At 31.8% G+C, this 15,702-nt stretch overlaps 1 protein-coding gene across 1 annotated transcript; it reads left to right on the forward strand.

Annotated features, from left to right (window-relative positions):
• The first annotated feature begins 2,386 nt into the window (after nt 1-2,386).
• LOC127716657 (tubulin beta chain-like) lies at nt 2,387-14,020 on the forward strand. The gene is made up of 7 exons (XM_052222907.1): nt 2,387-2,544; nt 10,175-10,283; nt 10,850-10,960; nt 11,203-11,655; nt 11,943-12,185; nt 12,896-13,081; nt 13,656-14,020. The coding sequence occupies exons 1-7, from the start codon at nt 2,488-2,490 to the stop codon at nt 13,835-13,837; spliced, it is 1,341 nt and encodes a 446-aa protein (XP_052078867.1). The 5' UTR covers nt 2,387-2,487; the 3' UTR covers nt 13,838-14,020.
• The last annotated feature ends 1,682 nt before the right edge of the window (nt 14,021-15,702 follow it).

The following is a 15,702-nucleotide window of genomic DNA, read 5'->3' on the forward strand; positions in this document are numbered from 1 at the left end:
CATAAAGATAATTAGTACGCACATAAAATGTATACACGGCACACAAAAGGTGTGAATCAACGATGAGTAGGATTTAATCCACAGTGCCATGAGTCTTTTATTAACGGATAAATGGAGATTCAACGTGATAAAGTGTTAAATTCCAACCATTTGTTTTAATGCAAGGACTGTTGGATGGCGAATAAAGATAGACTTTGTCAAGTCGTTACTGTATACAATTTATTTGTTTTAAACATTTTGTTGTAGACAGATTGCCATAGCAACTACCCCCAACGTCTGAATAGGTACCAAACAATTTGATGATTCGATAAACAGTTTTAGATGGTAACATTCTATACCCTGATTCATTAGGTTCACATGTTTGGTCAAGTTTGAAGAAAACATCAATTTTTGTACGAACTACTTGCCAAATCTGTGTGTAAGGAAACAAAATATTTATAAAATTTACGTTGCAATATTTACAAAACATTTGTATTCTTATAATTCTATACATAGTATTCATTTAAACAAGAATATAAAACTAAATTCTCTTCGTCGGAAAACATAGACATTTTCCCGGCACCATGCATTTGTCATTTATCTTCAGGACTCCTCGTGTACTATCCCATCTCTTATTACATTTTGTTATTCCGTCAACTGGCTTGACCTTTCCTGGTGACGATTAGAACAAGAAAAGCATCAGACACAACAAAAATATACAAGTTGAGATCTAATATGGGAGAGTTGAGGTTTAACCTCGCCAAAGGTTCAAGTCCAAAGTCAGGAAGCTCGCCAATGGTTGTCTTTGGTTAATTATTTTAAAATGTAATGCGCTTCTTATCTTTGATAGTCTTGGTTAAATTTATTCATAACTTTCCCATACCCATGGCAATTTAGAGCTTGACACATTGCATAGGCAATTGTATAGTGCTGAAGACCATATATGTATCTTTATGTTTGCTGTCTAGTTGTCTAGACTATATAAACCGACCAGATAATCTGAAGGAAAAACACACAAAAATAAAAACACACCAAAACGATCAAAAAAACAGGTCTACAGTCCTTCTGTTCACTAGTTTATGTTGAAATCATAAACACACCAGTACAGACAGCTTATGTTTTGAACCAAACAAAAATGTAGGGAATACATCGCCTTAAAATATTTGTTTTCAAAAAGCCATCAAACACTTAACACAGAAATGAAAAATTCTTGTCTTTTTAATAATATAAAGAAAGATGGTCCTTTAAAACTGTCAGTACTATCTGAGAATACTATAATACTGTCAGTACTATCTGAGACTACTATAATACTTTCAGTTCTATCGGAGACTACAATAATAATGTCAGTACTATCTGAGACTACTCTAATACTATCAGTACTATCTGAGACTACTATAATACTGTCAGTACTATCTGAGACTACTATTATACTGTCAGTACTATCTGAGACTACTTTAATACTGTAAATACTATATGAGACTACTATAACACCGTTATAGTTGTATCAGATTCGTCAATGACTACCTTAGTCATATTTTGATTATTTAGGTCCTAAATGCTCTTCAACTTAGTAATTTATTTGGCCATTTTAACTTTTTTTATTCGAGCGTCACTGATGAGTCTGGCGTATACCAAATGTTGGTGTTTAAGATGAATTAATTGATATTATGTGTAAATTGTACTTTTCACATCTATATTTTATTTGTATCTACCCGAAATCCGACCTTTTGCACTTTAATAATTGATGAAAAAATGTTGCGCTTTCATAGGTAAAACATCCTATATCAATACTTAAGAATGAGTTCAAGTTTCAAATTACCTATATATAACTAAAGTATATATAACGATTTTATGTGACAACGGAATATACACAGAAACCGTTGGTCATGCAGAGAAGTGAATCGTTCGTTACCGGGTAAATTTGATGATGTGTTGACAGGGGTATATTGTTTGCAACTTGATTATTCTTGTCAAATCTATCTACCATCATTTGTCTTTGTCAAACAAAACACCCGTTATGAGGGTTTGGATGGGTGGTCCTTCCATTCTGTATTGTTTAATTATTTATGTCATTTTTCTCTATTCTTTATATTTTTGCCCATTATTCTCTATTCTTTATGTTTAAGCACTCCATTATTCTCTATTCTTTATTTTTTTGGTCGATTTTTCTCTATTTTTTATATTTTTGGGCCTTTATTCTGCACTTTATAGCCATTAATTCTCAATTCTGTAAACCCCATCCAGACCACCTGTTATATCTTTTCTACAGGAACCATTTAAATTTTATTTAATGATAACAATTTAACAAAGACACGTGGTCCGAGTAACAATACAAATATTGTTTTAAGGCAGGACTAATTCGCGGAGGAATAACAGTAAAGTAACCCCGATTTTAATATAAATTGAAAAATTAAATTTCAAGTTTGTAAGAAACATAGAACTGAAACGAAGGGCTAAGAGCCTATATTGAAGGATATTTTCCGTTACCACAAATAAATTACAGACAAAATGAGGGAAATTGTTCACATGCAAGCTGGTCAGTGTGGTAACCAAATTGGTGCTAAGGTAATGTACCAGTATTATTATATTGCTATATCTAATTAGTTTATTAATTAGCAGTAAACTTTATTTTTTCTTTGTCAAGTTAATTTATATTCTGTAAAAAAAAATGACAGTGGACGGTCTTTCCTAAAGGATGATTCTGTAGTTGTTTGAAATGCTTAAATATAAATAATAATTAGAAAACACGAAATTTGATTTTAAAAAATCTGAATTGTATATTAGATTCCTATCCATTGCAAATAAAAATCCAACTTTATAAATTTGCATCATATAAGATAAATCTTCTTCATTTAACATTTTACTTTACATCAAATATGCATTATTTCTATAAGTAAGGTGCATAAAGTATAACGAATAAACAAATAAATTCATAGATAACTAAATAAATGAATGAAAAAAAGAAAAAAAAAAACTCGAGATCTTGCAACAATATCTTACAGTTTCTGTCATTTATTTGTAAGTTTTATCAATATACTAATATGGAGGCAAAGGTTCAATTCATTTTTTATTCTCATTTTTTTCTCTCTCTCTCTGTTCAAACATATACTAACTTTTTATGCAATACTACAGATAAGTAAACAAAAGTCCTGTTGTAATCTATGAGCAATATATCTTCCCTTGGTAACGATGAATGATAGATGTGTATTGTCTTTCCTTACCCCTGTACCCGGTGGAATGCATCTATTTAAATACTATTGTAAACTGCATTAATCTAAATTAGTATATCAGATTTCATTCCCTCTTAAATCTTTAAAGAAGAGAAGTTAAATAGAACATTTGTTATGAATGATTTGCAGTGAATCAGAGGTAAACGTACAACGTTTAGAAGCGGTATAATTGTAAATACACACTATAAAATATCATAGGACAACATCATTTGGTCCTACGGACCATCGTGATATAGATAGAATAATTATTTATCAAAGGTACCAGGCTTATAATTTAATACGCCAGACGCGCGTTTCGTCTACATAAGACTCATCAGTGACGCTCAGATCAAAATAGTAATAAAGCCAAACAAGTATAAAGTTGAAGAGCATTGAGGACCCAAAATTCCAAAAAGTTGTGCAAAATACGGCTAAGGTAATCTATTTCTGGGATAAGAAAATCCTTAGTATTTCGAATAATTCATACTTTTGCAAACAGTTAATTTATAAAAATGACCATATAATTGATATTCATGTCAACACCGAAGTGCTGACTATTGGGCTGGTGACACCCTCGGGGACGAAACGTCCACCAGCAGTGGCATCGACCCAGTAGTATAAATAGTTATCAAAGGTACCAGGCTTATAATTTAAATTACAAATAGTATAAATATATCATTGAAAAAAAAATATCATAGGACAACATCAATTTGTCTTACGGGCCATCGGGATACAGATAGAATAAATTACAAATAGTATTAATATATCATTGGAAGTTAATTATCAAATTAGTTATACTAGTAATCAAAAGTAGATTTTGTTTACAATCATTCGTTTTCGCGAATGAGTTTTTTTTCAATGGTGTATTTAAACGCTATGTACTACGTGACCAGAAACTACAGTAAAAAGTTTGTAGCACTAAAAATGTATGATAATATGACAAATTTCACAACCAGACGGGAACTTAGAAAGATACAAAAACCTTATAAAAACTTTGCTTCAGAAGTTGAAGTTTATTAAAAAAACGATTTTCTCTAATTTAAAAGAACCTTTCTGATTTAAATTAACTATATATTATATTCATAATTAAATTTTATCCTGATAGTTGTTACAGTATGAGGAAGTTTATTGTGTAAAATACCGTCTGAACGTACACAATATTGCTCTGAACGTACACAATATTGCTAACGCTTAATTTACACCTGGAATGGATGTTTGTTTTAAGTGCCAGCCTTTGTAAGAATCAGGCAATTTAGAAAAAAATCAAAACATGGCCGAAAAAAACCCCCACCGACCTAACCACCCTATTTTGAAGATACCCTCATCCTGAGTTAGAAATGGTAGGTCTTTCTTTACTGTGTGTCTGGTAATTCGAGAAATATCTAACCCGAATAATTCAGTCGTTATATTCCACTGCTCTATGATGGCTTCTCGCGAGTGGGAGAGTCGATCACGGGGAGGGACTGAATTATTCGGGTTAAGAAATATCTAGATATATTTTGGTTAGACTGATAGCAAATTACGGAGTTATCTCCCCTTTATTGTTAATTTCTAGTGCATTTCAATCAAATTATATCTTGAATTACCAGAACAGGAAAAGGACATGAATGTTATATTCATGCACCATTATACATTCTGAACTTAGATTGAAGTAAAGTTGAGTGGGTTTTTGTTGTCGTGTTTTCACCACTGCCTGATTCTTAGACAGATTGACACTTAAGTTCTAAAAGAATCATTATATTTCATCGTCACATGTCTTGTATTTTCAACAAAATATCAAAATCTTGAATCAGGACATATCATGGTTCTTGTTTAATCATTAAACATGCGTAAAAAGATCACTTGTCTATTCCGAACACAATCTTCAGTTCCGAATGAGTTCTATGTAGACGGGTTTTACATAGTAAGTTGTAACTAAACAAGAATGACGGATCATAATTCCTTGAGATCTTTTAAAATCCTGATAGGGTTAGAGGTGTTTTTATTTGATAACTGAAACTTCCGATAAGCACGTTTGAAACAATAATGAAAATAACTAATTCAACAAAAGATTTTAAGCTTTCACAATATTATCTGGGATGAATTAAAAATGAAAGCCAATGTTTAATAATTGTGATTATATCTAAACCAAATTAAACAAAACTTTCTTTATCTTATTGGTATAGTATGTGTCAAGTAAATAAAATAGTAGTTTCATATATGAAAGAATGAACGCCATGATACATTGATACTCTTGTATTTATATTTCACCAATAGATTTACAATGAATAATTTACTGCTGACTTTTATCAGTACGGAAGAACAAGACCTACTTATTGTTAAAACAACACAATGTATTATAAGGAGCATTTAGATAAATAAATAGAAGGTATACGTCATTGAAATAAACACTGTGTAAATGTCGTGCGTTCGAACTACTTTTCTGGATTTACCATTTGAAAGCCAGGGATGCATAAATACCATATTTCATGAAGAGCTACATGACCAAAAAGGGACATAAATGTAATAAGATTAGCCTTTAAATAAGCAACCTGAAAACAACAAACAAAATGACATCTTTCAGTCATTTTCCAGTCTGAAACTGTAGAGACTCATAAAAGATACCAGGCTTATAATAGAGAAATGCCAGTACCATGCAAAAAGCTCTGATTTGGTCCGACAATTGGTTCGTTTAGTTAAGACAAGTAAATCTATATATTCAATAGAGACTACACATAATTTCTCTTTAGTGACAATTAAGGTAAAATATTCCAAAGTCAAAAGCCTAATACAAACGTAAGAGAGTTGATTTAACCGAAAAGGACTAAAGTATAGTCAGGACCCAACCACGAATCAGAGCTGTGCACGAGGGGAGATACATTCTTAAACTTCAATTAAATTACAAAATGTTGATTGTTAATGGTGTATTATAAAAAAAATAATGGATGTGGTATGATTACCAATGAGACAACTATCAACTACAGTCGAAATGACGTGGATATAAGCAATTGATTCCGTTTTCTCTTGTGTACAATATATTTTGTTAATTCCTGACATGGTTTTGGTACATTGTCTACACAATAAAACCCATAAATCTTTTTTTTCTTCATTATGGACACAAACAAAAACTGGGTGTTGATATTTTGGTATGATACCGGTTCATTCCAACCTCGTAGCAACAATTGTACAAAACTATACCGTTATCATCGAACATCTGGATACAGTAACAAACCATTTGAATAGAGATTTGTAACCGTTTGAATGGGATTTTAAATACCAAGTTTGTGGGTAAACCTACTCGCTTTATTAGTTCTGTTTCAACGGTTTGCACACAGAACAATTCATACGTTTAAAAATAATTGAATAAAGACAGCTTTGGAGAAAACCTGTATATTCTGAATAAAAAAATAATAAAGTTATCAAATACTTAGCAATTGAAATTGATTTTGAATCCAAGAAATCATCTAGTTGTTCGATTTTAAGATATACGAAGAGATGAATGTTGAGGGTCGAATTTCGTTTGCAAGAAGACGAGATGTTTTTTCTTTATCATGTATCTACTATACTCATGGATTGATGGCATTTGCAGTTGATCATTTCCAGTATTTTAATCTTTCTTCTTTAATTGCAAAATATTCTGAATATTCCTTTGTGCACGAAGCCAATGATAAACGCTCATCTGGATTAACTTTCGACAGAAACACTTTTAGTATAATTTGAAGAAACGCAAATCTGTATAAATTCAAGAACACTTTATTGTTCCAGCTTCAATATTCGCAAATTCAAAGATCGGCCCAAATATAAAAAAAACAAATAATCATTTTGTATCAATAATCTAGTCCATAGATTGCAATCTTTCCCTTCAAAGCGCGGGTATCAGTGTATTATTTGTTGCATATTTTCTTCATAAAATGCCATTAATCTATAATATCCCCTTAAGAAACATAAATCCTTAGATTGACAGTTCAAAAGGCCGAACACTTTCTGTCCAGGTGGGAATGAAGAACATAAAGACGAGAGATTACAGATATGTCACAATCTCATATTCTCCACTTTCTGTTAAACAGAACCAAAGCTTAATGATAATAAATATGATTTAAAGGTGTATATAATGATAAGTAGGTGTGATAACTTATTTGGTTACTTAAACTTATCTAAATGTTGAAATAAGAAAATTAATTACTTCTTCCATTTTTGTTAAACATGTTCAAGGAGAAGAAAAATAGAATAAAATTGCTATCGATGTCGTCACTCAGATTTTAATATATATAGGTATAGTAATAAGGAAAAATCTTCTGATGGACGTTTGGAAAAAAAATAAGAGTAAAGAATTTGCAAACCACATGTTCCATTCAACTGATATTCGTATATATTCCTGTAGGTAATAAATAAATGCTCAGTACCTAGGAAACACCGAGGCGATTAAAGGTGCAATTTGATAAACACATCAGAAATCAGAAAGTACTACTCAGTTACTGTGTACTCAGTCAGGTACGAGCATCCAATTTTAGTTCGCTAAACGACACGCGCACCGTGCATGTAGCTTCAAATTGTCTTCATATGGATATCTCTATCGTCTGCGTCAGGAATTGCCTGTTTTTACCTGTTTCTGAATTTAAGCGGTAGATGAATATTTTTATCAATTGATGCATATAGCTGACAATGCGTGTCAGATCACGTGATAAGGGGTCAGCAAACAACGACAACTGATACATAGTGATAGACTGTCAAAGACGCTCTTTAATTATATATTGTTTGCTTATAATAAGATAACAGATCAGTGTGTATGCTTGGGGTGCACATTTATTAAGTACAAATATACAGATAGTAAGGTATTGGGTGATTGAAAAGATTTAAGGTTTAAATCAACGTGGGAATTTGAAAAACACATAGCAACGGATATACAAGTATAATAAACTTTAATCTCCGTAAACAATGTCGGTTCACTCAAATACCGACTGAAAGTTTAAGCGATTTGAATATTGTTTGTGATTATAATGGATGTGTTAGGAGGTAAACATCTCTAGGAAATACAACATATAAAATTGATATAATATTTTTATATCAAAACAACAACAAAACCGATGTTCTTGAATCGAAAACAAATGATGAATAAATCGAAAAAATAAACAGAAACATTTCTTGATAGATTCTATATTTAGTTGGATGTCGTTTTCATAAGTGCCGTTGAGAGTTATAGTTTCTCATCAATTTGTCTTGTCTCGGTCTATTATTATTATTGCTCTTTTGGCTTCTCATACATTTGTTTTCATAAGTGTCGTTTTGAATCATAATTTTCATCAATTTGTCTTGTCTCGGTCAATCATTATCATTGCTCTTTTGGTTTTCCATACATTTGTTTTCCTCAAAAACATTGAAAGGGAGGCGCCTCGAGTTAAGGTTGCGATGAATGCATCTAGTTTAGTTTTCGATTGCATATCTCTGGCATTCTTTGTTGAATTTAATCCCATGTATCGCATCTATATATTCTCTTTTCGCTTGAGAATTCCAGAGTTGCTGAAGACTGTGTGATGAATTAAATCCCATGTATTGTATCTATATATCCTCTTGTCGATTGAGAGGTCAGAGTTCCTGAAGACTGTGCTTAACTTAAAATATCTTTTTTGGTTGTGATGTGTCTTTCGGTTGTATTTCCAATTTATGATTATACTACATTTGAAGGAAATAGTATTTACCAAATACAAAAAAAATGATCAGTAAATCGTCCTGAACATGCATGAAATATTTGTCACTGGACGTTAAACAACCAACAATCAAATCAATTAGACAGTACAACAGACCACACAAAGCACCAAAACACCTGACGTACAAACAAGAAGAAACAATGGAATTACACCCACTTCATTTGAACTGTGGTGGATAGTTGTCTCATTGGCAATCATACCACATCTCCTTATTTGTTTGCAATGAAAAACAGTGCATGGTCCAGATAGCCTTAGTTCTTACCCTTACTTAAATGTGATAACTAATTTCTAATGGAAAATCAAGTTTGGATAGTAAGTTTCAATTGACGATGTTTGATATTGATACTTTGTGATAAAACATTCATTGTTTCGTGTATTTGAAAAGATCAGTTTACTTTTACATTCATTTCAAATTCGATACTGATGAATATTTGAAAAAAATCTAGATATAATTCAAGTATTGAATATGATATCAATCCATAATATTACATAATTGTAATTTTATGCTGAGATCATCAAAAACCCTATTCATTAAAAAAATAAAATTCCTCAATTAAATTTAACATTTATATCCTTCACTCGATGACAAATTAAAATATACCTGACAATTTAAAATATTCCATGGCAGATAATTGGACATATGATATCACAAATTATGTTATATTGTACCAAAAACATTAAAAAGACACAAAGGCAGGACATGTAAGGGCAAAGATTGTACACGATATCAAATTTCAATTCATTTAAAATAAATGCACATATCAATGTTATAGGATATTCGTCATCAATTTGACGACCTTTGGAAAAGATCAGGAACCAATAAGCATTAAATTTTAATATAAACGAAGAAGATACCAATGTGGAAAATCTATATGAATATTCTGATGTTATTTGTGAATATAATGCAAAACGGAGCTGTGTACTTGTAGCGCGAAGAAAGCACAACAAATAGATTTCGAACCAGGGTGGAAGCATATCAAATATCCAACTTATTTTGTTTCAAAACAATTATTTGGATTACAAGAAAGCTCAAAATACTCGTTTCAAAATGTAACATTTTTATTAAAAAAATCGGTATTAAACGATGATAGTTTGAAATGTTAATTCATTTACTCTAATCTTGTCCCATTTGATTTCAAAATACTCCAAAATAAAAATGTATCATAAAATGCAAGAAAAAAATCCAAATAGAAACACCCTCCAAAGCGGAAAATTTGATTATTTACGTTTCAATTCTTTTCATGATACAAATGTTTAATAGTTTTCGATTTTAATTTATATCGTATTTCATTTTTTCTGCAGTTTTGGGAAGTCATATCAGATGAACATGGAATTGATCCTACAGGAACATATCATGGTGACTCAGATTTACAGTTAGAAAGAATCAATGTATATTATAACGAGGCTACAGGTAATTTTATTTATTTATTTTTTTATTTACACTTTTAGTATTATTTGCGTAATATGTAATTCAAGATGAATAAAAATAATTTTCAGACGAACTTTTGAAATAAAAAAGGGAGACAATTTAATTGTTTCAAACAACAACAACAACAACAACAACAACACCACCAAAAGCAACAACAACAATAACAACAACAACAACAACAACAACAACAACACCACCAAAAGCAACAACAACAATAATCATCATAATAATATAACATTGACATTGTATTTAGGCAAACATTTAGACATATTTAATAACTTATCCATAGCATTTCTAATATTTGTGTGTTCCGTCAAACTTTTAAATATTAAGACATATCTAATTTCTTTTAATTCGAAATCGTGCTATGAAAAAGGTCTTTAATTTAACTCACTCCCTGCCGACACCTTCTAACATCTGTTTAAATTACGAAACAAACGCAAAAACACATGCTTCTCTTTGGGTGTGTTAACGTTACTAAATAACCAGTCGGTATATCACAATTGGGTAACGTATGTTTATAATGATTTCTACGATTTCTTTTACAGGAGGCAAATATGTACCCAGAAGTATTCTTATTGATTTGGAACCAGGAACTATGGACTCCGTCAGATCAGGACCTTTTGGACAAATATTTAGACCAGACAATTTTGTGTTCGGTAAGATATATAAGCTTTTTACACTGTTCTGAAATCTAGCAAATTAGAAATATTTTATTCCATCTTTTCAATTCAATGTTATTTATTTAAACACAAATTTGAAAAATTAGTTAGATGATCATGCTCATAAGTGGTAAGAAAATCACAACCTACACTAGATTATTGTAAGAATTAATATCTTCTAGTTCAAAATAACATGTCTGTTCTATATATTCCTTTTGATAATATAATTTCTTTTACAGGACAGAGCGGTGCAGGTAACAACTGGGCAAAAGGACATTACACAGAAGGCGCTGAACTTATTGACTCTGCTCTAGATGTTGTACGTAAGGAGGCCGAAAGCTGTGACTGTGTTCAGGGATTCCAACTTACTCACTCACTAGGAGGTGGTACCGGCGCTGGCATGGGAACACTATTGATTAGTAAAATCCGTGAAGAATACCCAGACAGAATAATGAACACTTTCTCTGTTGTACCATCACCTAAAGTATCAGACACTGTTGTAGAACCCTACAATGCAACCCTCTCTGTACATCAGTTGGTCGAGAACACAGACGAAACATACTGTATCGATAACGAGGCTCTGTATGACATCTGCTTCCGTACATTGAAACTTACAACTCCAACATATGGTGATCTGAACCATCTCATTTCTGCAACCATGTCAGGTGTAACAACATGTCTTAGATTCCCAGGTACATTTGTTTACGACTTTTTTTGCCATTATCTTTTTGAATTACATATTTTTATTTTCACACAAACATCTATAACACTTGTATTTATTTCAGAACTTTCAGAATGCATTTAACAAAAAAACGAAAAAGGGTTGTATAAATAGTATCATATTTTTCAAATCAGTCACGGTAATTATCTATTTTATGTAATTAGTTTCCAATTGTGGTTAACAGAAACATATCTGTATTAAACTTTTTCTTGTTTATTGAAATATTAACCTGTGAATTAAAATCTGTCTCTTTTTCAGGTCAATTAAACGCCGATCTCAGGAAAATAGCCGTCAATATGGTACCCTTCCCTCGTCTTCACTTCTTCATGCCCGGATTTGCACCTCTAACATCTCGTGGTAGCCAGCAGTACCGTGCACTAACAGTACCGGAACTTACCCAACAGATCTTTGATGCCAAGAACATGATGGCAGCATGTGATCCACGTCACGGTAGATACCTCACAGTCAGTGCCCTCTTTAGAGGAAGAATGTCAATGAAAGGTAATTGATAATTGAATAAGTTGTGTTTACTTGTTTAGCATAAGAGCATACATGTAAATACGTAAACTTTTCAGATTTAACCATGAAGTTATCATGGCAAAAAACGTCCTGAATATGTATGAAATATTTGCCACTGAATATTTAGCAAACAACAATATAGCATGGAAAAAAGAATGAAAAAAACTCATCAAAGATACCAGGCTTATAATTTGGTACACCAGACATGCTTTTCGTGAAAAAATACTGTACATGAACTAATTTTTATCGAGCGATTTATTTTCGCGACATTCGCTAGTAGACAAATAACACGAATATAAATCGTCGCGAATATGTAAAACTGTTTCTTCCCTTGTATAAAGATATTAGAAAAATTTAAAAAATCGCCACTTAGTCGACTAGAAAGACCTTAACTCGAAATAAAGACCTTAACTCGAAATAAAGTTTCCGCGAAGATAAGTAGGTTTACAGAAGTTAACGTCAAAACGTAAATAGAGGTACGGCAAAAGTAGACATAAAAAGTAAGAGAATTAAATCAACGATATACATGAAAAAAACCAGCTTGTGCTAAAGCAATATAATCAAATACTAGTGGTATATTTATACACATTAAAATATGCCGATTGAAAGAACGAAGAATGTTTGAAATATATTGAACAAACCATCTTTATTAATAAGCACTTCTTTGACCTATAAAATATTCATTTTGACAGAGGTTGATGAACAAATGTTGAATGTACAAAACAAGAACAGCAGTTACTTCGTTGAATGGATCCCCAACAACGTCAAGACAGCAGTTTGTGATATCCCACCACGTGGTCTAAAGATGTCTGCCACATTTGTTGGAAACACAACAGCCATTCAGGAATTATTCAAGCGTGTCTCAGAACAGTTTACTGGTAAGTCTAAGCAAATGAGGAAGTAAAAATGCAATTATCGTTAGTTACTTTATCAATTATCAAGATACATTTAAGAAATACTAAATTTGTAATCTAAACCTTAACATTAAAAGAAGGAGCGAAAAACAATCATAAAAAAGAACAAATACTTCCACACGTAAACACGGAAGACTTGATTAAATGGGAAAATGTATATTTTAGTTGGAAACTAATTATAAAAGGTATACATCTGCTTATAACCCAGTTAAGGCGGGGACGATCTTTAATGGCAGATTTTTGGTAGTCTAGTATGTTGAATTCATCCAAAATTAATTTAGAATCGGATCGACTTCGACATATGGTACAGCTACTTGTCTATACTTGAAAATCGAACGAAGACCTCTTGATTATTCTTTTTTATTGTATTGTTGTTTATTAGCATATATATCCTATATCTCCTTTATTTTAAATAAATTGGCATGGTTGATAATGAGAAAATAATTAAACGGCTAGGAACACAAACCGTTGATATTATTGGTATTTTCACAATATAAAACATTTTACCAATAATTTTTACTTTATTTTTCATTTTCAGCCATGTTCCGTCGTAAGGCTTTCTTGCATTGGTACACTGGTGAAGGTATGGACGAAATGGAGTTCACAGAAGCCGAATCCAACATGAATGACTTGGTATCCGAATATCAGCAATACCAAGATGCAACAGCGGAAGAGGAAGGAGAGTTCGAGGAAGAAGAAGGCGAAGAAGAAGCACAATAAGGGATAAATTGACAATTAAATTATTTATAAATTCCGTCCGTAAACGAGAAAACAAAAATCGTTGACATTCAAAAATGTATACATAACATATGAAGCATTTATTTATTTTATTAAGCAGGACGTCAGGGCAATATTGGGTATAAAATTTTGACATTTTCTGCTGAATAAAGTTACATGATAACATTCTTTGTTTATCTTTGTATTCAGTATATCCTTTTTCTAATGTACTGTGGTTTCATTTATTTTCGTTGGTACCAATTTTCGTGGATTGAGGACAATTGTATTTTCATAGATTTTGAATTTCGTGGTTTTCGCTAAATTTACATAGAAACGTATAGAAAATGTGTACTTCGTTGAACGTAAATTTAATGGACCTATACAGTATACACACTCAATCCACGAAAATTGGTATCCCACGAATAATAATGAATCCGCAGTATTTTAAATTCATTAGACAGGACTAAAAAAATAAGAAAGAAATATCTGTGTGGATCACGAAACTATATTCATTTGAATAAATCAAACAAAAGTCATGTTTCCATCTTTCCTAAAATCACACATGATCATGATTGTCTTTCTGTTTTTTTTTACCAGATTTATTATGTTTTCTGTTAATTTTTGAAGTTTTCTTTGGAATCATATATCACGACATTCATTACTTCAATGTACATCACGTGATAAAACACGTGATAGAAAAAAAAACTTCATCATCTACATATACTCATCAAGTAGATGCATATATGCTCTTGACCGAGGCAATGATTTGGGAAGCCGAAAGGAAGATTCAATTCGGAGAGTCTAATTTTTAAAAGGTATCTGGAAAAGACATGATTCGGTTTTGATCTGTTGCTATGTGAATAATCTCACAATCATCTTGCATAGCCATGTTCTTCTTCGTAATGCTGATCAACTCAACTATTTTTTTTGTACATGATACTTTTTATTATACGAAATTTTTTTTAGGATGTATATCTTTTAAAGACATACGAAAAATAAAATGTTGTTTACTGTTTATTGTGTTTTTTAAATGTATGTTTAGTATCTATTCCGTTTGGAAATGTCGATAAAATTAAAACGCAAATTTTGTATCATATCTTGATAATAAATCAACATATTAGACTGGAGAGGGGGAAGAAGGTTCCCGGAAAATAAACGCTTAAGAATTTCTCAACCAATCAAACATTGATTAAGCTATCAAATTTAACATACAGTCGAAATAACATGTTTTGTATTAGATGAGGGTGTCACTGGAATATCCTGATTTTAAGTACACGAAGGAATAACTGCCATATCCTGTGTTGTAGTCTCTGAGAGTATCATAGGAATACCCCGTTGTGAAGTCACCGAGGTTGTCACTGGAATATCCTGTTTTTAGTACACCAGGGAATAACTGCAATATCCCATCATGTAGTCCCTGAGACCTTGTTTTGTAGTCCCCGAGGCTATCACGGGAAAAGCCTGTTTTGTATTCCCTGATGTCATCCCTGGACATTCTGTTTATAGCTCACCTGTGCCAAAGGGCCAGTGTGAGCTTTCCCATCACTTGACGTCCGTCATCTGTCGTCGTCCATCGTCGTCCGTTAACTTTTACAAAAATATTCTTCTTTGAAACTGTAACGCCAAACTTAACCAAACTTGGCCACAGTCATCATTGAGATATGTAGATTAAAAAAACGTTTCCGATGACCCCGACCCACCAACATGGCTAAAAATAGAACTTAGGGATATAATACAATTTTTGTCTATGATCTTGAAAACCATTAACTAGCAAATGAATTTTAGTCTTAAAAGATGATTTTGATCTTAACATTATCTGAATGTTTGAAAATAAATTATTTGTCATGTACAAATGATGTATAGTCTTT

The sequence above is a fragment of the Mytilus californianus genome, unplaced genomic scaffold (assembly GCF_021869535.1).
Source record: "Mytilus californianus isolate M0D057914Y unplaced genomic scaffold, xbMytCali1.0.p SCAF_9, whole genome shotgun sequence".
Taxonomy (NCBI): Eukaryota; Metazoa; Mollusca; class Bivalvia; order Mytilida; family Mytilidae; genus Mytilus; species Mytilus californianus.

Excerpts from the sequence above, each read along its gene's own strand:
- LOC127716657 (XM_052222907.1), top strand. The coding sequence starts at position 2,488 with ATGAGGGAAATTGTTCACATGCAAGCTGGTCAGTGTGGTAACCAAATT. Across the intron at positions 10,284-10,849 it reads ATATTATAACGAGGCTACAG|GAGGCAAATATGTACCCAGA; the intron begins GTAATTTTATTT and ends TTTCTTTTACAG. Across the intron at positions 12,186-12,895 it reads AGGAAGAATGTCAATGAAAG|AGGTTGATGAACAAATGTTG; the intron begins GTAATTGATAAT and ends TCATTTTGACAG.